Raw genomic sequence first — 23,843 nt, forward strand, 5'->3', positions numbered from 1 at the left:
TTTTTTTTTTTTCTTGGGAGGTGTTCCCCCATCCTTGAGGAGCTACATCAATCTAACAAGAGGACTGCAGATCATATGAGGAGGAGGAGGAGATGAAGATAGGGATGAGGCATGGGGCTTAGTGAATGTCCAGTCCGTTCCATGGTTGCGAGTGTGATTGAGTGCGGCTGCTGCAGAGGAAGAGCAGGAGGCCTGGAGTTTCCTGAGTGGGACATGGAGGTGGTGTGGTGGTGGTGGTGGGGGGGGGGGTCTTTAAATCCTTCTCCTTTCCAACTTCTGTCTTTTTGGGAAGTAAAAAGAGACACTTGTTTCTCCAAAGGCAGAGTTATGATTCCCACTATTTTCCTCAAGACTTGAGGAAGAATTGCCTCATGAAATAAAACAGACAACTCCCGCATTCACTCTTTAGATCCTTTGATCCGAGCATCTGCTCCTCCAAAGCTCTCAGCACCTTCTCCACAATGTGTTTGTGACCAAAGAGGCAAAAGGAGAGCACTTGGGTAATAGCGGAAATACTTATGTGATTTAACCAAGATACTCCACTTAAAAACACTTTGAGGCTCCCATCATCGGACCGAGGAGCTCGTTTAGGTTTAATGGTGTGCCGGCAGTAAAAACACAGCAGACACAAAAAAAAAAAAAACATTCGGCATCACAACGTATAAAAATGACACTTCTGAACTTCACAATGAAAGACAAGCTGAGGTTAGAACAAGAGCAAGCCTTTTATTCTAGTTGCAAACAAAACACAGATACATTCACTAAAGTGTCCAAAATAAGGCAACTAGTGCGCAGCGAGTCCCCACCCTCACTGCCAGGAAACTACAGATCCCAGAGGTGTGTGTGTGTGTGTGTGTGTGTGTGTGTGTGTGTGTGTGTGTGTGTGTGTGTGTGTGTGTGTGTGTGTGTGTGTGTGTGTGTGTGTGTGTGTGATAAAAGGTGACGGTGAGCTGTGTCATCAACTCGCCAGCTAAATAAAACCTAAATATAAAAACTTAAGTTCACTCTTCACACAAGTGTGGCATAGAAAAACCCTCAAAATAAACATTTTAAAGGACAGATTCACATTTTCAAGATGCCACTGAGACGGAGGAGTAAAACCATTGAACTTTTCCCGATGAAGGCAGAGGTGTTTTCTCGCTGTGTTTGTAGGTGTGGACGAGGACGGTGGATATTTTTCTTTGTCGTGTTACTCGTCTCCACATACGTCACCAGAACAGAGAACAGTGTTTTCGCTCCCGGTGCCGAGAGAAAAGGGCAGAACTTTTTCCACAACTACTGTGTGATTGGTCAGAAATGTAAAGGTGGCCAGGAAAGACATTGGTCTGAGCAGCAAAACCTTGGATTACAGCTTCCCAGCTATTATTGGTGCAAATACTTATTTCAAGTTCTTTGCACTGCCAAAGCTTTTCGACCAGATAAGAGGCGCTACATGGTGCCCGGATGGTCCCATATTGAAATACACAAAAAAGTGAATACAGTTTTATTACAAATCTCATGCATGAGTTCATCTGTGCGACACAAGCAAAACGTTTTTGATTAAGCAGAGAAAACGTGAATCTGTCCTTCAACTGGCTGAAGTGGTGAGGTCCACTGCTACAAGGCACACAAGAATCTAACCGTCCACTCCAACCTGTGGCCATAAACTCAGTCGTCTCTGCATACAAATCAACTGCTGCCGTCGCTGGAACGGCAGAACAACTGAGCAATAGGAAACAAAACACCTCAAAACAATTAAATAAATAATAATTTATCCTAAGTAAGAGACCATCTCAGTTTATCTGTGTTGGAAAAATAAAACTGTGTGTGTGTGTGTGTGTGTGCGTAGTTGTGTAGGAATTTGTTGTTAAACCAAGTATTGAGAGGTTGATAGTGTTGATTTGGAGAAGCAGGAGAGGGAGGAGAGACGGAGCTCAGTGTCCGTCACCATACATGGAGCGGAAACCACAGCAGGCTGGACTGAGTCATGGACATGTGCTCACCCTGCTCTCTCTCTCTCTCACACACACACACACACATATATATATACAAACAGTAATATTAAGATGAGGACACGCATGTTCATGTTCACAGCCAATAGGAAAACACACCGTTTGTGTTCACGCATGTATTTGTAAACTCCTGCCGTCTACTCCAACACATTGTCCCGTCCATAATAAGCCACGTCAGGAAGATAGAAGGTGAAAATGTATCAAGGGCTTTTCGCAGCAGGCCTCTGTCGGCTTCAGTCTTTAGGAAAACAAGTCCAAGTTATCTTGACACTCGCTTGTTTAGAAAAAAACAGCGTAGGCACAGTTTCACTCAAAGTCAGCAGACGGGCCTCCTATGTTAATTCAAAGTTAAAAAAAACAAAAAAACAACAACAGCCCCTTTGGAAAATTGGTTCAAGAAACATCAGCAGGCATCACCAAATCACCACTTCTGGAACTAAATACACAGGTGGAGGCAAAGTGAACACACTGTGATGGACAGAAAAGTCTCCGTGCTGCAATTTGAGGATAAAGCGGTGACCATTGAAAGGATTTGGCTCCACCCTGGAGCCGCTTCTCGTGTGTGTGCAGGAAGGATTACCTGCACAACACACACACACACACACAAAGATGAGTCCATCCTGCCTTATGAAAGTCCGCCCAGTGTTTGTCTCGAGAGTTGCTGGTGACTGGAGAGTGTCTGTGCAGCTGCTGTCATCCATCACTCTGGTTTGTTGTTGAAGCCGTAGAAATCAGTTCTTTCCACCACATGCGCGCAGCCAGGAGGCAAAAACCTGCAAGTAAATGATTCTGTTAGCCTCAGACCAATAAGGACCTCGTAATAACCTTAAAGATATTACTTTATGAAAGATAAATGGTTTCTGATTTTTAAGTTCAAACTTCAAATAGTTTCATTTACATTTTCATATTTACCATCTAAGGTAAATACTTAAATGTCACAGAACCGAAGCTAATGATAGTCTAAAACCAACAGCTTGGATAACATTGTTTGAATGCCACAGCACACAGCTGTCTGAGGGAATGACAAAGCATTAGGGTTTGTGTTCGAAACCTGTTTTTACAGTTTTAGGTTACTGCGTCTCCACTGATCGTCTCTGGAGTTTACCCGCAGCTGCGCTTTAATCCGTCTCCTCTTCTTTTTCAGGGTCTTTCTGGGAGGCGGGCACCACAGTTGTTCCCAACAAGCCCCTCCTCACGATGTAGGGACACGAGGGACCGCTGGGTATGTCGGCAAAACCTGAGGGATGGAGGGAGAATAAAAGAAAATAAGACGGGAGAAGGATCGTTAATGAATAATAATAGTAATTTCATTGCCTTGTTTACATCATGGCCAGGGGACTACAGATGAATTCTGGCTTTTTTTTAACCATGTGTAATCATGTGTTTTATGAAATTGCACTGTCCCCTTTTAAATAAACTAATACTAGTGGAAAAGAGCAGCAGCGAAAAACTGGAAAACTTTCAGAAATTCAGACATTACACCTGTGAAAACACCAATAAAAGGAACTGCTGGATTAACGCCTTATTGGGCAAACATGGAAACTTGTGCATCTATTTTGCTTTTTTTCTAAACTTGAAATGGTAAACTGAAGGAAAACAATATAGAAAGAGTTTACAAAGTGCAGCGTCTCTTATCCACAGTAAGAAAAACATCTGCATGGTAAACAGAACTATTGAAAGTGACAATATATAGTCTTAAATATACACCCAATAAATCTGCTAAGTCACATTTAGTGTACTTTAAAAATAAATAAATAACACATTGTATTGCAAAGCAACAATAATCAGTGATTTCCAAGGGAGACTAAAGTCAAAGTAGAGATTTCCTACTTGTAGAAGTTATGCAATACGAGTGACTTAAACCAGTTTTAAACCACATTAGTGTATAATTGGAATGTAATGGTATAACACACTGATTTCAACGTTTAGAAGTATGGATCTATGCTTCAGGAGCAAATTGGGGCTAAAATATTCCATTTACACATACTTTAGTGGTGCTCTGTAAAGGGTTAAACTTGGCCACAGATACAGTCTGATAGAACAAACTGACCATTTATAAAACATTTACCTCAAGTTTTTGTTTCATTTCATTTCTGTTAATCTGAAAAGCCAATACGATATCACTCATTAAGGATACAAGTAGTTTAAGATTGAAAACTGTTCAAATAAAAATATTTTGTGAGTCAAATCTCTGTCAGGGTCGGAGAACAAAGCAATCAAAGTAATGAGCTTTTTGGCAAGAATCATAATTCTTCAGATTTTGGCCGTCTGACATCCTGGATAAGGATGTAAAGTTTTCTAATTAAACCTGCGGATGACCAAAGTTACCTTTCATGACGACTTCCGGGAGTCCGTACGGTTCGTATTCTGTGTCGTCGAAAGCAGCCGAGAGCTGCGTCCTGTTGCGGCGGATTCTTTCGGCCAGGCGTGCCGGGTCGGCGGGAATCGGGAAGGAGCCTGCAAACAACATTTTGTTGCCCGACTCCTTGTCAGGAAACATGACGGGCGACACAGGGGGGGAATCCACCAACTCCTCTCCATCTTCCTCGTCCTCTTCAGTCTGTGTGGTCACACACAGTGTCTGAGCGCCGCGAGAGGACAAACCCCCGTCTGTCTGAACGCCGACACTTCTCAAGTCCGTCGCTGAGGATTTACTGCCTTTGTTTTTTTCATCGGTTTCCCCGGAAGGGTTTGGTTTGACGTCATGTTTCCCAGCGTGGGAATCCGGTTTGGTCACACTTGCTCCTGAGACGTTGGGGGTATCTTTGGTCACAAGTTGTTGAAGCGTTTTCTCAGACATTTGGACGACTTCAGTGTCTCTCTTCACTTTGTGCTGTGCTGGAGAGACACCCGATGGCTGCAAGACGTTAAAATCCTGGTTTTCTTTCTCCGATTCCTGAGTCATAAAAGTCAAAATGCAACCGTTACAACTTGGTACATTTAATATGATAAATATGTTCACAAAACTAAAAGAAAAGTGAAACAGTGACGAGCACTGAAGACAGAGAAGCATCTTGATGACATAGTACAGATGTGGGGGTTTTTTTCTGGTGGAGCAGATCCTTGAGATAATTTGAACTGTGTAATTAATTTTTAATTATAGTGGAAACTGGAGTAGCTTTTCATACAGCCTGAACACACAAAAAAGGTTTTTAGATGCTGCTGCGGTCTTTCAACTGAGACAGGAATATACTGAGCAGGATAGTTTCTGAAAGCGTTCTGTCAAAAGCAGATTAAAGGTATCAGAGAATAATCTCATGTAGAGGTTCTGACCGGTGGTCTCACTTACATTTCATCGTTTCCGGATATGCTGGCACGCGTTTGAAATTCTTAAGTGTCATTTGAATGCCTGTAGCTTTTTATACCATGTTGAGATTTTGTGCTGTGCACCGAGAGACTCAAGATCGCACATGTAATAATGATTTAATTTGAAGTGACCAATTTAAAGCTCCTCTATAATTTTCCACAAAATGATACAGTTCCTTCTCAGGAGAATTCTTGGGAAATTGCACGCTGGTAGGAATCACTACAAAAACAAACTGGTTTCTCATTACTTCGCAGGTATTTACCCTGAGAAGGATTTCTATAGTGCTGTTGCTGTACAGAGGTTAAGGAACACCTGGTGGTCTGGTATGGAAGAGCGTGAGGGTATGTGATGAGTAAAACAACCTGGTCCATGTTGGTAGAATCCTCCTTGTACTCCTGAAGAGCTGCAGGCTTCTTAGAGGGCTGGAAGGTCTTTGGTTCAGGAAAGTTGCCATTCTGAAGACTTCATGAGTAAAATGACAAAAAAAGAGGTAATTGAGATCTGCAGGAAACAATTTGAACATAAAATTGATTTTGTAAATTAAGAGAGAAACAGGCTTTTCCTAGTTTTATAGACGTTACCTGGAGAACAACATGCGACCCTGCATTTTGTTTGAAGTGCAGCTGAGGAGTAAGTCGTCTTCCCTGATGACCGTGATGCTTTCCTGCCTCCTCTGAGTGGCCAGTGTGGGTGTCTGAACTTGGCCCGGGATCGTTAGAGTCTGTGCTTTGCTCTGGGTGATTTCATCTGTCTGTCTGAAAGCACAGACCTGCTCCTCGCTTTCATGCTGCTCGTCTACGTCGAACGCTGGTGCTGGTTGGGAGGCGAGTCTCCAGAGAGCCAGCTCCTCGGCCTGCTGCTGCATCTCCTCTGAGACAGCCCTTATCTTCAACTGCAGCGTCTCCACCTGATCAGGGAGGAAAGGATGGAGCAGATATAATTAGACAAAATGTAAACCAACTCAGTCACCCTTTCAAACTAATGGTCCCCCCCAAAAAAAATCTAAACCAGTACTGAATATCTGATATTCAGACAGAACATTGTCTTGTTATTTACACTACAAAAACTGTCTGAACATATCCTTTTAAACTTTGGGGCAAACGGAACATGATCTGTTCAGCTAAGGATGTAAGCTACTTCAACAGAGCCGGCAGCATCCTCAAGAGCTGGTCTCAGCAAAAATAAATGATTTTCAGCAAAACATTAAAAAAAAAAAATAAACCTGCAAAAATTTGGCTCAAGCCAAAAAGTGACATGACAAAATAATAGGAAGTAACTTTAGTGTTTTAAAATGTATTATTTAAAAAAAAAAAAAAAAACAAGTGAATATCATTAAATTGACATTAACCTAAAAAAGCTTGTGTTGTCCGTCAATACTAGATTTGACTGCGAGTTATTTTTCTTGTTACCTGTTCCTGTAGGTGGTTGACCTGAGCCTGAGACGCTTCCTCCTGATCTTCTTCGGCTCCGTTTGGTTTTCCGTTCATTTCTAACTCTTGCCCTCTGTCGCTTCTATTCACATTCTGCAGTTGCATCTTCTGTCCATCAACCTGGACGTCATTCAGTCTATTGTGTGTTGTATCCTCCACTACGGAGGACACAGCAGCGTTCCCTGCGCTTTGGCTTTGCTCTGCTCGATCTTCTTGGTTTGCACTCTGTGATGACGAGCTCCTGGTGTCTGAGAGGAGAAAATCTTCTATTCTTTGTTTGAGCATCCGATTTTCCTGCTGGAGAGCAAGCAGCTCAGTGATGGTGTCTGCTGTCCCTCCGAATTTACTGCTCTGATTCTCTGCCGCCACAATCTTGATCGAGTCTGGACGTTCTCCTGACCGCTGAGCTGCAGCGTCCTCACTACTGCCACCAGCTGCTGGTGTTTTAGAGTCAAAAGTCGAACTCTTTGGCTGACTTTCATCTCTCTGTCTGGTCAAGGTAACATCTGGCACCAACTTTGTACCATGAGGGCTGAGAAGACCTTCAATTTCTTGTTTTGCCTTAAGGTCTGAGATCTGATCCATCTTCTCATCAAAACCCACTTTGTTTCCCTCGTCTTCCACAACTTCAACCACAACCTCCTCCGATTTTTTCTTTTCCGCCCTGAGTGCCTCCAGCTCTTTCTTGCATTGCAGCAGCTCCTCTCCCTGGCTGAGTTGGAAGCTCTCCTTCTCTTGGAGCTCAGCTAGAAGGCCTGCGATGTGCTGACTCTGCTTCTCAAAGGCCGTGGTTAGCTGCAGGGTCTGCCGCGTCACCTGAGAGGGAAAATAGAAAAAAGTTGCAGTTTTCAGTGCTTTGATAGAAGTCGATAGCACACAGCACACCACGGACTGCTCTTTTTATAGATGCTCTTTAAGTCGTCTAATGAATGTTCTTATTTTGCCAAGAAAAAAAAAAAGCACTGAAGCGAGAACATTTATATGACCATTACGAGTTGTAAATATGGGTAATTGAGAATTAAGAATGAATCTTGATATATGTCCAAATGAAACATGTACGTAAATGCTTTTATCAGGACTGAGGCCAAGATTGTTTTATTTTACGAGGTGAACAATTTTTATAAGTGGCCCCTCTGATGGTGACAATTAATTTTTTTTAAGCAATACTGGCCTTAAACTGTCCTTCAATATTTTTCATGTCAATTGAAATGCAAGTGTGCTTCAAACGCTTCTCTTAAAATCAAGTTTATAAGAAGTGATTTTTATTTTTTTGTTGTCACAGCAGCCAGAAAACAACCAGAGCAAATGACAATCAACAAACGGCAATCTCTACAAGCAGACGTGTGATTAAAATGTCCTTTTCACACAGCAAAAGTTCAAACATGAACATAAAATCCTTTCAAATATAGTCACAACTAACTTTTAGTAAGTTCAAGAGTTGAAATTATAGTTATAAATTAGATATGTGTTTATCGTGTCATGTTATTTTCTGAATTGAAGCAAACAAAATGCTTTAATCTGTGTATGCCCTGATATTTACCTGACTCTGCAGAGCCTCCAGTTTGACCTGGCAGTGGTTTGCGCGTTCCGTCTCCTTTGTACGCTCCCTCTTGAGTTGCTCCACCTCGTCTACTAAATCAGAAGTGTCACGCTCACCCTGAACGACATCTGACAGAGGCGAGTTCTCCGAGTCGATTACGTTTCGCTCTTTCTGGATGGTTTCCGCTGTCGACTGAGACACAAGCATGTTGCGCTGGTTGGTGGTCTGGCAGAGGAGGAGGTGCTGCTCAGGTGAAGGGAGGATTTTGTTGTCAGGGCAGAGAATGTTGGAGTTGAGCTCGTCATCATGAAGACTCAGGTACGTTAAGGGCTGGTTGGTAGCACAAAGTTTCTCATCTTCGCGGGAGACTTCTTTTAATCGGCACTTAAATTTCTCCAGTTCGGCAGTGAGCTCTGCCACTTTCAAGTTCATGTCCTTAATTTTTATTTGCGCCGTCTCCTCTTCTTGTTTTTTTTCCTCTCGTTCTACGGCCAGCTGAGTTTTCACATCTGCCAGCTGTTTCTTTAACTGAATATTAAGCTCCATCATTTCACACTCTCTGTCTTCTTGCTTTTTGCTCCTCTCCTCCTCCTGGTCTTCGCTTGCAATTCTGTCCCTTTCATCCCTTTCTCTCTTCATTTCTGCTTCCAACGCAGCGATGGTCTTCTTCAGCCTCTCCGTCTCAGCTCTTTCACTCTCCAGTTGTTCCTTCCACTCTTTGTTTTTTTCCTCCTTCTCCACAACCTGGCTGGCCTGTTTGCGACTCAGCTGCTTCAGTCGAGTCCTGGCTTCCGTCTCGGCCCGTCGTTGCGTTTCCAGGTCCTCCAGTCGTTTCTGGAGTTCTTCACGTAGATCCTGGAGCTCTGAACGCAGCATGGCATTCTCCTTCATCAGATCTTTAGAGGGGATCGAGGTCTCAGACACCGGTGGTATCAAACTTTGCTGCACAGGTTGAGTCTTCATCGGTCTGTCTCTGTCTGCAGAGCTGCTGCTCAATGTGCCAGCAGCAGAGTATAAGGGGAAATTTGTGTTTGGCTCCAATATATCCCCTATACTCTCGCTCTCTTCTTCATTAATTTTTCCTTGTCGTCCTGCTTGTTCTACACACTCCGGGTTTAAGAGGCTGAGGGCTGTGATGTGTTCAGAGTCAATTCCTTCTCCGGGCTCTCTGTCAGAGGGATAAGATGCAGCAACCTCTGTCCTTCTCCCATCAGTGAACGCTTCTTCTTCGACCCTCTTGTGCTCAGCCCGAGTGACAATGGGCCTCTTGGTTTGGGTTCGAGCAGGATGAGAAAAGGAAGACTGAGGCGGAAAACTCTGGCTGACGGGGCAAAACTGAGCCGGTTGAAGAGGGGGTGTCGACACAAGTTTTTGCTCTGGAGTTAAGAGAAAAGAGGCAAAATATAATGAATAACAATTCATTATCTCCACACAGGCAATGAAGAAACAAATTATAATACATTCTAATAATCACTGGAAAAGTGAAAGGTGTTTTGAGATGGCAAGTTAACATTTTATTGTCCAGCAGAGGGCAGCAGAGAGGGAAAGGCTGAGCATGACAAGGGAATTAACCACCTGCAAAATATCCTTCTAATTGTATTAGAACTAAATTGTTTGTGTCCTCAGAGCGATTAATGTGAGAAGTCCTACTCAGGAAGGAGCAAGAAGCTTTTTTTTTCCCCCAGGTACAGCTTATGCTGAATCAATGTGTGCTTAAAAAATGCATTTCTACCAGCATATAACCTCTGAATATTATGTTTACATTAGAGAGAAAATTTAGAACGTCAAGGTCGATAATGCAAAAATTAAGCGAGGCATCATCAGCACCTGCCCTATGACTAATTCAACTTCTGGTTTTCATCCTCTGCAGCCGCTCAATCCTCACCCTGCAGGTCTTTGACGAGTCTCAGGGCGTCGGCTCGCTCCTCTGCTAGTCTCCTCCCGTCCTCTTCCAGAGCTCGCTCGCGCTTCCTGCTCTGCTCCAGACTCACTGCCACACCCTCCGCCTCGCGTACAGCTTCCTAATGCCAGAGTACAAAAATCTCATTAGAAGGGGTTACACAATTTGCCAGCATATTTAAAAAAAAAAATTATTATCTGCTTGAGTCTTTACCATAAACGATAGCCTGTTTAAAGGCATATTTTTAAATGTGTGCTTGTTAAAGAGACATGTGAACTTCAAAAACAAGAGAGCTATAATTAGTATCTCTATAGAAGGTTTGACGTTTTGATAATTGCACCAAGATTGTTTGCATTTGTGCAAGAGGATAAATATCTGGCAAAGCAACACATCAACACAGTGCAACAACAAAGACAAACAAATTGCAGTTAAACAGTATTAGAGGCTGTGCACTAAGTTGTTGTAACATGCAATAAACCAGCACAAAGAACTGTGTCATATTTCCTCTGTATTTCGTGCAATGGCACTAATGCACTTAATGTGGATGCAGAGCAGAGTCACTATTTGAGGAGACACTATTACAGAATGGCACCTCAAGTATCTTGGGATTTATGTATTATTCATGGGAGACAGGATGTGATCGACCACAGCTTTGGACATGTGGACTGTGAAGAAGGAGCTCAACTGTAATGCAAAGCTCTCCGTTTACTGGTGAGTTTACTAGTCTCTACCCCACCGACGGTCAAAGAACTTTGGGTCATGACCAAAAGAATAATGGCGTGAATACTCGCAGGTAAAAAGTGTTTTCTTTGCGGATCGGCGAGCTTCATGAAAGGGTGAGGAGTTCATCCATCTGAGAAAGACTCAAAATTGAGCTGCTACGTATTGAGAGGAGCAAGTTGAGGTGGTTCAAACATCTGATTAGTAATTTCCCTGGTCGTCTCCCATGAGATGGGAGGTCCAGGTCGGCCCAGGACCCACTGGTGAGATTATATGTTTCGTTTGGTCTGCAAGCAGCAAGTGGACGAAGTGGAAGAATGGATGGATGGAAAAACGGTTGGAATTATAATTTTGTAAACTTACCGTTCCAGTTTTTGGACAAAACTCCATAGTTTTGTGTCTTTTTCTAAATTTAATAATGCAGCCGGTTGGTTGATTTAGTTTAAACACACTTATGATTTATTTATAATACACACATCGTTTTATTATCATGGTGGCATATGGCACATAAAGATTCTGTTTAAAAATGTAATAACTTGATTACAGCCACACGACTCAGTGAATGAATAATTGATACTAGTAAAACCCCGAATCAGAGCACTCATGGCCATCTGTGCGTGTGAACGTGCCTTACCGTGAGTTTAGCTTGTGTCTGAGTCTCTTTTTTCTGGCTCTCGGTTAGCTGTCCCTCTGTCCACTTCAGCTTTTCCTTTGCAGAGTTCAAGTCTTTTTCCAATACCTGCTTTTGCAGAGCGAGCTGATGGAGGGAAATGACAAGTTTAGCATCCGGAAAACGGAGACAACTAAATAAAGTGAGATTTAAGTGAAAACATTTAAGAAAGGGACGAGGAGAAGAAACCAAAACAACGTTCAGGATAAGGATAGGTGGTGATTTAGGTGCAGGAATCAGGACGAGGAAGCAGGAAAGCAGTTGGCGACCAATAAGAAACATAAGCTATGTCTAGTGTAATGTCGACCTTGCTGGACAAAAACTGAGCGCTTCAGATCGGCTTTCCACCAGTTCTCATGTAATCTTCAGCACCTTTTCTTTTGTTACTGTGCACACTAATGTGCGCAACCTTTCGAGAGACATCTGTGAGTGTGGTGCCCCTGATCCAGTTTCAGGGCTCACATTACTTTCATTCAGCCAAAAAACAAGCGTTACTTGTTGGCTGTTGGTAGTAAATGGTCATATTTAGTATAAAAAATGAACAACTAAGAATGTAAATATATCGAAAAGAGGTCATTCGGTGATGATCTTATTGGATAGACTTTGTGGAGATCATTTATTGGAAAACAATCAATGTTATCATCGTCTCATTTAAAGGTCACCTGAGCTTAATAGCCTCAATAAACTGAGGAGTTTGTGGATGTTAACTGGCTGGAAAAAGACCATGTTTGATGCAAATATCAATGAGCTGGTAATACAATAAAGAAACACACTTATTGAACTTTTTAATTTTTTTTAATTTTCAAGTATCTTATTGTAACAAAGAGAAGCAGGACTAAAAGCTAAGATTTCCTATTTCATAAACACGGTTGAACTTTTATGCAAAATCGTATCAGCAAACTATTCAAATGCTGTGAGAGCATTTGTCATGGGAAAGAGAGCTTCTCCTTTGTTTTGTCAAAACAAGACCTCACTTTTCAGCGGTAATTGTCATAAAGACAGAATTTTTTATTCTAAATTTTTACTTCATTTGTAGCAACATGTGACTTTACCATTTCTATTTACATGATGAAATAAAGAATGGCAAATGACTGGCCATAATATTTTAAGGGAATTATTTTAATCTAAGAAAATCAGTCTCTTTTCAGAAAGCAGGGACGATGTCAGCTGACTGAAACTGCCTGCATATGCAAACAAATGGTAAAGTGCAAATGCCCACAAAAGCCAACATGAACTGAATAAATTGAGAATATGATTGAGTTTGTGTGTGAAGCTGTGCCTCGATTGTTTATTTATGCTCTGTAGTTTTATCAGATATAACTAGATAAGATCTCTGGTTTTCAAGAGGTATTTAAGCACAGTGAGGGTGAAATGAATGCCTATTGTTCAGAACTACGAACGCCATGTCTGAAAACACAGAAATTAAGGTAAACAGGGTATTTTTTGGATTTAACAGATTGATTTAAAATAAAAAAACAGTACTATATCATTAAATGTTAAAACAACAACACACAATTGGACTTTCCGTCACTCATGAAACGTGCCTCAAACAACCTTCATAAAACTCTCCCATTGTTGCTTGCCCTCACGTCACAGACATTCCTTCATGCCTCCGTTATCGACTACTGACAAGATCTCACACCAGTTAAGTTTGTTTCAGGCCTCTACAACCAAATCACTCAGCATCGTGAAGCACAAGTCACGCCTTCATTACCTTGGCTGCTCAACCTTTCCACTGGGGAGAAACGGAGAGGAGAGGAGGACGGAGCGGAGAGGGGAGCAGGTGGAGGTGGAGGGAGGAAGAGAACAGAAACACAGACAGCGAGAGAGTGAAACTGAGCACGGGAGTAAACTACTAGGGCAGGAAACCAATGTGGGAAAATAGGTGAGATACGATTATTGAACTTTAGTACAAATGATTAAAAACAGTGCTGAGAAGAGAGGGAGTGGGGAAAAGGAGACAGAGTCAAAGGAAGCAGGAAAGAGAAACAGGAACTTGCTGCAAAAACAGACACAAACAAGAGTAGAATGAAAAACTACCAAGATAATTTTCTATTTTTCTGGTGTAGTTGCAGAGCTGAACGTCACTATTTCACTTGCATGAGTCCTGGAAGACTTGCCGGCTTAATGGGTCTCATTTTGTGCATAACAATGCGCACAAGCATGTGAACTTACCTTGTCGGCCTGAGCCTGCAAGGCATTGTGCTGTGTCCTAGCATGCTGAAGCTCCTGGTTGAGCTTGTTCACCTCCTGCTGATGCTGCCGCTCAAGAGACTGCCTCTCCCTCTGAAGCTCGGTCAAATCCTGAACATGCAAAACAAAAATGCTGTTAGAAAAGAGAGCACAACAACAGATTTGAGATAAATCTTGTGGTTTTCTGTTCTGTGTGCATGTCTTACTCTTTGATGTTGTTTCTCCAGCTCCTTGGTGCGCTGCTGGTGCTGCAGTCGGCTGCTCTCTGCGTTTTGTCGTTGACACTTGAGTTCCTCTTGAAGCTGCTTCAGCCTGTGCTCAGCTGCCGATGCCTGCCATGCACAGACAAGAAACAAATCCCTTGAAAAGAGTTTCTCTAAACAAATCCTCAATGCTATAGATCACAGAACAGGACTCCTAGAAAGAACTATATGATACAGTCATCGGAATTTATGAGAAACCATGTATCATTGGTTAGCTTAGTATACTTTGCACCAGATTCTGTTGTTTTGCATCAAAATTAAGTCCAGGCATCTTTTTCATGAAGTACTTATACATCATTGTTTAATATAAGACATGAGATAATATGAACTGGAATCTTAATTTTGAAAACACAATTTTGTGACAACAGGACTTCTCCTTTTGCGTCAGTTTTATTTTGCATCTGAATTTGATAAAAAAAAATTAAAAATCTGTATTTTCACAAAGATGTAAAAGTGTATTTATCAAAAACACACAATTCTGATGTTCTGTTCATGTTTTATTCTACTGTTAATGATGGTGGGCATTCTCACATCAGAAAAGAATTAATAATGGGAGTAACTAGCATTTTCTTTCTTATGCATCCCAGATGTTTTTAAGCTGAACTTTATCCGATTTCCTGTATTTTAAGGGAGAGAGACTTGAGATAATTGAGGTGAACACCCACCGTGTCAAAAATCACGTTTTCACTACTACATATTAGTGGAAACACCACCTGCAGTATCAGTAGTGGTAGTATGGTGTGTATTTTTACCCGGTCACTGTCCTGGGCTATGCGTGTCTGTGCCACACTAAGCTCATCACGAGCTCTCTGCAGGCTGAGCTCCTTGGCAGCGAGCTCCTTCTTACTCTGCATCTGTTCATTTTGAATGGACTTCAGTGTCCGGGCCTTCCCAGAAAGCTCCTCCTCCAGAGCAGAGAGACGACTCTGCATGTCCGAGGAAGACGCTGGTGGAAGAAACAGACACAGTAGAAACATAAATGACTGGAATACAAAATTCTAACCTTTACAATAAAAGATATTGAATTGTTTTCACTGCAATAGTTAACCTTTATAAGACTGACTAAACAAACAAAAAGAGGTATTGAGTGCTTTAAGAATATGAACATAGTGTCCAAATAACATTGTACCTACGGAGAGTTCTGCATTACAGATTTGCATAGAGATGATTTGCTTTACAAATACAAATGTAAACCTGCAAAAGACCTTAATTACAAACAAGCCGCACATTTTAAGTCTATAAAGAATTGCACTCGTGTCAAAAGTGTACTTTATACACCATACAAGGAGAAATGTGTGTTAGGAAGATGGGAGGGGGAAAAATGAAACATAGGAGTGGCCATTTTCATTATCAACAAGAACACTTTGTTTTGTAAAAACTGACCACCCATAGATAATGACCGAGCCACAGCACAGAGGGGAGGTCAATCCATACAGACTGGCTCAATGACGCCACAGCAACTGTGACTGTGCATGAAACACTGAAATTGCCTTCGGTTATGAGGCTGAAGATTTCAAAGGTCAGGAATAAAAATCCATCTGTAATTGACCCAAAAAGAATATGTCTTCTGTTGCAAATGCAAAATCTCTGATCGCATATCTATTACTTTATTTGCACCACTAATCCTTGGAAATCCTGAAAGGTGTGTCTGATAAAACAGGTAACATGGAGCTTAAAAAAACACGTAGCACCAAAAACAAGCAAAGCCTTGAGTACACACCGTGTCTTCCCTCCCCTGCTCATGTCCCAGCAGTTAAAAGCAGTATTTATTGTTTCACACCGACCTGTCCCCTTCCTGCTCTGAACAAACAGACTCGCACAGCGAAGCGGCTCAGAGGGCGAGCACTGTTACGTCACTATTATAAAGTGTTTTAAGGGCCAATATGATGCGTCGTGAGGCTTGCCTGGGAGGTGGGTGGGAAATCTCTGGCTGAGCCAGTGATTTCTACACAAGCTCTTATGTAACGTGAGCTGCTGTACAGAGTACACGAGATCCAAGAAGACCGACTCCTCCTAAGCTGAAAAAGATCAAAATAGCAACAATCGATCGCTAGAAAAAGCACAGCTACCCCTTCATTCGAACTCAATCTAAATAAAACACACTACCTGTGTTCCTACCAACATTAAACATTGGACAGGGTTCCTTTCTGCATCTGTTTCAGGTTAAGTCAAAAGTGTGAGTGTACACATTTTCATCTGTTTACCAACTGACCTTTAAAAGTACATTCGTGTTGGGTTTGGATTCTAAGTGGAGGGTTAAGAATTTAAGGACAGATCAGAATAGTATTATTGCTTTTCCTTACTGATGACAAACAAAATTAGTTCAGCCTTAATACTTCTTCTTTCAATAGTCCAGCAGTGAATTGAACAGCCCCTCTTTTGACATTTGGCTCATTAACAACACTGACTCTATTGTAAACAGCACCTGAACTGACACTTATGATGCAGATGTGTGAATCCCGGTAGCAGACCAGTGATGAAACAAAACAAGTCTACGGCTGGGACGTCCAACATATGAAATCGACCCACCGGAGGATCCAACCCAGGATCCTGGATTGCTGTGTTTTAGTAACACTAATTTTTACGACACAGAACTGAAATCTGAGGTGACGCATCAGTGAAGCAGTGAAAACTTGTTAAAGTAACAGAGCATCAAAGCAACACCGTGCAGGTGATATATATATACTAAAGGCTACCAACTAAAGAAGATGGTTTTTAGACATTTCACTGTATTTTGAACAAGGGCAAATCTTCAAAAATGACATTTTGAAATTCAACTTGTTCTTTAAAGATAAATTTTTTTGCATCTTTTTGTTTTCAAACAAACAAAAAATAGACTTTTACTTATCCAAAACATTTGTAATAAAAAGGTTATTATGCTATCATTTTACCAGTCTGGCCCACTCCAAGTCAAATCAGTCTGTAAGTGGCCCCTGGACAAATGAGTTTGACTCCTCTGGTCAAAAGAAACAATAAGTGCCTTCCAACGCAAGGCAACAACATTCTCATTCTTATGATCATCGATTTTGATTTAGAATAGATGTTACTGGACTGAAGTTTATATCTACTATCTACAAATAAGCAACGCTGACTTGTTTCAAAACACCACCAAACAAGCCCACTCACTGTCCATCGGCGTCCTGGAGACCTTCCCATGATCCTCTTGTTCTGACAGCTCCTGCCTTGTGCCAACATGGGGGGGCGACTGGGGCGAGGGTGTTATTCGCCTCTTGGCTGCTGGTTTGGAGTCATCTCGTTCCCATGGAAACGCAGCCATAGGCGTTGAAAAGATTTCCGATTGGTCAGATGGGTGCCGTGAGGGGGGGCTCTGGTGTTGCTGGAGTGGCGTCGAAGGTGAGGCGACGTCCGAGAACTGAAGCCGCTATTGATGGGATCATAAAGTTTAGATGAAAAAAATGTAAATTCATGAACATTAAAGTGAAATTTTCAGACGTTAAATCTCTGAAGGTTAAAGCTTTTTCAGCTTTGAATAAAACAACAAAAACAGTGAATACTTTACATATCAAGGCAGTTAAACCAGTGTGTTATGATTGACTTCAGTGGTGAAAACCTTGTTTATAACAAAACTACACAAAGCCTCCCAATTCCACAAAAATAGTAAACAGATTCAACAAAAAAAAGTAAATTTTCATTGTTTTTAGCGATAGCATCAAAGTATGTATGTGTAGCCAAAGTCGAACATATCACAGTCCTCTGTTACAAACTTCTTTTACCCAACATCACATCAGTACCCAGCTTCGTCATTAAAATGAATGAGTAATGTGGCTAACTTTGAGACACACCCACATGTGCAGTAGTTCTCCTTCCTAAACACTTGACTCAGCAATTCAGCAGCTGAAAATAGTCTCGAACAAATACACAATTAACTCCTGCTTGAGGAACACAGAGTGAAAACTACAGAGCACGACGGCTTCACTAAATTACTGGTCTTATTGTAAATGGAAAAGCATGCATTTATTGGATAAACTGAAGATTAAGTTTGAATTAGAGTAAGCATTTCTGCCATTGAAATGACCTTTATAACCTCATCTCGATGACTTAGCAAACGTAAGTTGCTTAAAAAGAAGAAAGTTATCGAGAGATGAGAGCTTCAACTTTAGATTGTTGAAGATTATTTTAATAAATAAAACAATTCTAAAAGGCAGATTTCACAATACCACGGATATTATAACACCTTGAGATTTTTTACAATGAAGCCTTTCAGGCAGCTTTTAAAAAAGCACAATGGGAACACTAGGTAATCTTATACAACAAATACCAACCCAGACTATGGTGATTTAATAGATCAAAATGATATGAAACAAACACTAAACAAAAGTGAAAACCAGAAGCCCAAATCATACCAAGGAGAATAACAGCTGTTTGCTGAAGTCCTCTATAGATAGCCTACAAGTAGCTCAGTATGAGAACGGTCAGGTACTTACTCGGCTGTGTGCCCGGGCAGGTGCTTCATCTCCTTGTGCCTCCTGTCTGCTCCCTACAGGGCAAAAACACAACATAAGGACCAAAACCTGAAAGAATCACCAAAGCTGAACAAAACTGCAGCAGTGAATCACCAAGTGGTTTAGTTATATGAGAGGAAAGATAAACACAGCAGTCCCCAGAGCAAGCTGAGGGGCTGAGGGGGGTTTATTTATAAGCTCTATCCTGATCTGGGAATCGTGTGATTTTTTTCCATTTAATGTCAACGACCATTTATCCCCTCAACAATACAGCGCATCAAAGAAAACGACAGGAAGAAACCGCTGGATAGAATAAACACAGAGACCATGATTTAGAGGTCTGTACCATTGTGTTCCCAGGGCGAGGTTTTGATCCAGGTGGGTGTAGAAAACAAAGTGGTATCTGCCAACTTGCTGCTGTTCTGCAGCTTCTCCAGCTCAGCCTCAAGTCTGCGAGACAGCGGAGGAAGAGGGAAAGAGTTCAGAGTAGGAAACAGAGCTAGTGGGTGGATTTACCGGTTACATGGCAGGATTAATCTTCCTCGTGAACTATGCAAGTGATCCCTGTTTCAAGCAACTAAACATAAAAAAACAGGCCTATCAAAGATCTACTAAACTTTTTGTGAATTCAGGTATCACATAATCAACAATAGATGATACAATAGAAGCAGTTTTCAGTTATTTGTGTTGTAAATATCTAATGTTACATCATTATTTAGTAGTTATATCTAAAATCCACCGGTCCTGAGGATTAGCATCAGCAGAGGATTGTCGCTTGTGATTTTCAGTTTTCGCCCTGACCTTTTGATCTCTTGGGTGAGCTTGTTGTTGAGGGTACGAGCAGCATCTAGTTGCCCCTCCAATGAGCACACTTGGGCCTGCTTGGTCTGAACCTCCTGAGTGATGCGCCCCTTGCTGGTCACGGCTGCTTTGGCCTCCTCCTGAACACTCTGAAGCTCCCGCTGCACAGACTGCAGCTCCACTCGAACCTCCTCATACTGACCATGGCAGGGGAAGATACAGGTATACGTCTTAGCATCTCTCAAAGGCACCAGGACCATTTATCAATTTACTAACAAGTCTCTGCTTGTGTCCCACTGATTTATAAACATCAGCAACTACACGGCCGCTATAAACATTTGTGTTTTTACCTTCACAGTTTGCTTTTCGAGGCTGATGTGGATATTGTCCAGCTGTAGCTGCTTCTGCTTGTTCTCTCTGGACAGCCGCTCTTGATGAACCTGCAGCTCCTTCACCTTTTGCAGGACCCGTCCTGTGAGCCCCACCGTCCAGTCCTCCTCGGCCCAGCTCATCTCACACTGCCTGGGCCTGTCAGTGTGGAGGGGAAACAACATCAGCAAAAACAGCTGCTTGGTTCGGCTTGAACTGTACCATATTCTGAACTCAGCGAATCAACAGCTGGACTGGAAAATAGTTAACTACCACAATCTCAAACAAAGAAAAAGGAATCCTCTTAAATAGGCTTTTGGCACTTGAATGCAGCTTTCAAAAAGGACCTAATCTATCCCAAACATATTCAAACATGCTCTAATTGCCTGTGCCCCTGGCTGTCTTCAATATATTACGTTGCCGAGGGGTTGATTCCTCAGGGTATGCTTGTTGTTCCTGCTGAGCAGCTGTGATTCTGTGTTTTCCAACACAAACTGCCTGCTATGTTCCAGCAGTGCTTCAAACTGAAAACAAATCCCCCGCCTAACCCAAATGTTATATGCACTTATAAGTCCATATAAAGATTGTGCTTGATGTACCGGCACAAGCACAACAAAGTCAAAAGTAGAGCACACTGCGCGAGTAAACGCACACGCACGAACATTTTGACAGCATTATGAGACACGGTGTTGGAATGAAGAAAAGCCTGACTGAAAATGGTGAGCTGACCAAGCCCGTGGAAGTTTTGTTCTAAACTCAGTTTCGATATGCAAAGCTGGCCTAAGGCCGTCGGCCACGTAACTCAAGTCATACCGCATAAGTTGTGTCACTGTGTTTACCTGGAAGGCAGCGCAAAGGCCTGGCACAAGCAATAAAGCTATTAGTGAAAATAGCCAGTCGCATAACGACCACGGTGCTTGCAACAATGTACAATGCCGTTTTTGTTTCAGACCTTAAGAGTATTTGCACTTTGGTCGAGATGACATTGGTTGTGTCAACAAACTACAGGAAGCTTTTAAAGAAAATTCAAGTCGGATGTCAAGGAAGTTTGAATACATGTTTACTTCTATTTCTGACAATGTTGTGGTTATACTCCCAACTGTGTCCGTTTTATATTAAAGTTTCCCTTTTTTTGTTTCACATGTCAACTTTACTCTCACCAATTTACCTCCTTTTATACATTTCAAATAACTTTGCTCCTGCTGAATTTTCTATTTCTACTTGCTGACTAAGACAGAATACTCAGTCCCAATGACAAACCAGAGAAAAAAGATTTAGTCACCCGCCTTTAAACTGGTTTAGTAATAGCAGTTTATGACACAGATAAAAAGACAACAATCTTCGACCCTGATCACACAGGAACAGCTGTTTCGAAGTCTTTTTGCTTATACACTGCAGACTGTTGATCTGTGACACACGCCACAAAAGTCTTGTCGTTGCTTTTGTTGCAAGTCAATCAACGCCCTCTCCACAGATTCTCTCTGCTGAGTAGTTTTTGTAATCTGGGTTTTGACACGTAACATTCAAAGTATATTAGGAATACATTTATTCACTCTTGTGGATAATTCATGTCTGATTTCTTGTGTCCTGCTTTCTTATTCATTTATTACTGGCTGATGGATTCTCACATGTGGTTTCTGTTAGTTTTCTTCTTAGTTTAAAAAGGATCTTTTCTTAACACAGGGAATATTGGATAGTTGAGTTCACCCAATTCATTATTTGCCTTTAGCATATTTTGTTTACGTATGTCATACAGCATGAGTTACTTTTTTTTAAATAAACTTTATTATTTCGACATTGACATTACTGTTAGGCCTTAGTGTGTGAAGTAAGATCAGCTACGGCAGAGGTGGTAGTGGAGTGTCATGTAAAGCTTCATTAATGGGTCCCTTGATTATCTCTGAAACTTCATTATAGCAACAATGATCTGAATCAAACACACTTAATATCTGGGTCAACAACAGTAGCAGCTACAAAAAACCCTGAAATTTCTATACATCAGTTTCTTTACATCATTTAGGTTCTTTATTACGCATTAAAGAGTGAGGTTGGATTGTGTTTTGAAAGTTTTTTTTGTACAGTGAACCAATGCACTTTAACATGTATTAGCTGCTGCACTTTAGACCAATCTGCAATTTATCTTTTAAACTTGCCTATAGTAATCTACATTTTAACTATTGTATACTGTTAAGTATGTTAAATCTCTTTTAGATGTTTTAAGCGAATCAGAAATCAAACCCTATATAGTGTCATCAGGGTTTAGCCAATCCCAATCAAGGTAGGTCCTTTCTTTAACCCGCCCCACAAAATGGGCCACCTGTGGGCGGAGTCAGTCCAGCTCACAGACACAGCAGATTCTGAATGCAGCTCATAAGATCCAACATTTAAATAGATGAAAAAAAATCATGGAAAAGCTGGATTGGGGCAATAAACTTTGAATACAACGTTATTGGACCGACTAGACCCATTTGAAAGTGTTGAAAAGCTGCATAATATGACGCTTTTAATCCAAGCTCATTTGATATCCTTAAGAAGAAATAAATATTTATGTATTCAACTGGTGGTCCTCATAAACATCATATTTTTTGATATATTTCTGAAAAGTTAAATTGTGGCTGTCATGTAGAGACAGTTTTTTTTTTTTTTTATCATCAGATGCCTTATTTGCCATATATTCTGCTGCTGGTGGTGTTGAATCACAGAGAGAGCAATGTGGTCTTGACAATTACTAAAGTTTTCCATCTCTGCTATATAAGGAAGCAAAGCCGCAACATCCAAACAGGTAATGTCGCCAAACTCTCAGTGAGAAGCCTTTTTAACAGCTTAAAATGCCTCGTCCTCTCAGTGGATGTTCACCGGGAGCAGGTTCAATGTGATGCAGATCCAGAGGTGGCTGCTCTGGCCTGCGGTGAACCGACGTCACGAGGTCCAAACAAAACGAAACACGTTTAACAACAAAAGGCTGAATGTCGCTTTTTGTCTCACACACCCACGCGGTCGGCATGAGAGCGAGAGCAGCACCGACAGCAGCCGTGAGTCTGTGTCCATCAGCGGTCAGTGACTGACCACTGACCGGGCAGTGATGCTACAAGCTAACCCTCCACTAAAGCTACTTACCATCCGCTTCAGGAGTTACAAAGGGCGCGAGCCGCCGGGCAGGCGCGGGACAGCCACTCTCTCTCTCTCTCTCTATCACAGCTGTACCGGAGCTCTGACCCCGCCGTCTGCCACCAGCCTCAGCCCCGCTCACCGTTCACTCAGCCGAACAAACGCCACGGACATTAACTGACTCCGCTCATATCTGTTGCCGTGTCTCGTGCAGCTGACAAGCCTACCAAAAAAAAAAAAAAAAAAACCCTCTGTGACACGAGGCGGGGCGGACTGGGGCTGGTGACGTCACGGACGGATGTTTGGGAAAAATCCTCGAGGCAGCGTGAACCTCTCATGACCTCTAGCGACGTTCAATCAGATGGATGGAGTTAAATAACGTAGCTGAATCACACTCAATATATGGAAATAATCTAGTTACATCATATTGAATGGGTTTGAATAATCATAAATGGATGTTGCTAAATAATGAAACTAAACCAAAGAGAATTTAGTCAAATACTGTAAATAAATCCATTTGAGTGTCGTCACATAGTGAAACAAAATTCAATCACAGTTTGTTTTAATGTATGTGAAGCACTTTGAGCTGCACTTGTATATTTAGGGTGAAATTATTATTATTATTATTATTATTATTATTATTATTATTATTAGTAGTAGTAGTAGTAGTAGTAGTAGTAGTAGTAGTAGTAGTAGTATTATTACCTTCGCCAATGAAAATTGGCGAAGGTAATAATAATAATAGTTGGGTTTGTATTTATTTATTGATTGATTGATTAATTTGTTCATTTAGTGGTATGTATGTATGTATGTATGTATGTATGTATTTTACCAAATCTTTGCAAAAACTACTCTTAAAACTACTAAACTACTGAATTTTATTGAGTTATATGTGTTATTTTTGTTTTTTATGATATAAAGTTACATAATTGAATATGCAAATCACAATGATTAACTTCAAGATGTTCTAGTGTACATACATGTTCATAAAACGTGAGCATTAGAAAACTTATTTTTTTCAAGGTAGTTTAGATCTATCTGTCTGTTATTTAATTGTATACTATTGTAACAATCACTTCTTTTTGCTG

At 41.4% G+C, this 23,843-nt stretch overlaps 2 protein-coding genes across 3 annotated transcripts in view; one reads left to right on the forward strand and one right to left on the reverse strand.

Annotated features, from left to right (window-relative positions):
• The window catches only part of tgfb5 (transforming growth factor, beta 5), a 29,027-nt gene extending 25,497 nt beyond the window's left edge, over positions 1 to 3,530 (forward strand). Inside the window, exon 8 of the mRNA XM_080465484.1 lies at positions 3,136 to 3,530. The gene's annotated coding sequence lies outside the window, so the exon portion shown is untranslated. The remainder of the gene's footprint in view (positions 1 to 3,135) is intronic.
• LOC308110863 (uncharacterized protein) lies at positions 685 to 22,980 on the reverse strand. 2 transcript variants are annotated; one of them, XM_080465483.1, is made up of 18 exons: positions 22,765 to 22,980; positions 19,629 to 19,806; positions 19,279 to 19,475; positions 18,824 to 18,927; positions 18,460 to 18,512; positions 17,141 to 17,396; positions 14,862 to 14,960; positions 13,958 to 14,083; positions 13,734 to 13,862; positions 11,523 to 11,645; positions 10,154 to 10,289; positions 8,269 to 9,644; positions 6,708 to 7,544; positions 5,880 to 6,205; positions 5,661 to 5,760; positions 4,320 to 4,887; positions 3,097 to 3,228; positions 685 to 2,764 (listed from the first exon to the last, which is right to left on the reverse strand). In XM_080465483.1, the coding sequence occupies exons 7-17, from the start codon at positions 14,874 to 14,876 to the stop codon at positions 3,110 to 3,112; spliced, it is 3,855 nt and encodes a 1,284-aa protein (XP_080321609.1). In that variant the 5' UTR covers positions 14,877 to 14,960; positions 17,141 to 17,396; positions 18,460 to 18,512; positions 18,824 to 18,927; positions 19,279 to 19,475; positions 19,629 to 19,806; positions 22,765 to 22,980; the 3' UTR covers positions 685 to 2,764; positions 3,097 to 3,109. The 2 variants fall into 2 exon arrangements, with proteins under 2 accessions (XP_080321609.1, XP_080321608.1); XM_080465482.1 differs by having other exon boundaries at positions 14,767 to 14,960.
• Positions 22,981 to 23,843: the final 863 nt, after the last annotated feature.

Source organism: Lipophrys pholis, assembly GCF_963383615.2.
Source record: "Lipophrys pholis genome assembly, chromosome: 6".
NCBI lineage: Eukaryota > Metazoa > Chordata > Actinopteri > Blenniiformes > Blenniidae > Lipophrys > Lipophrys pholis.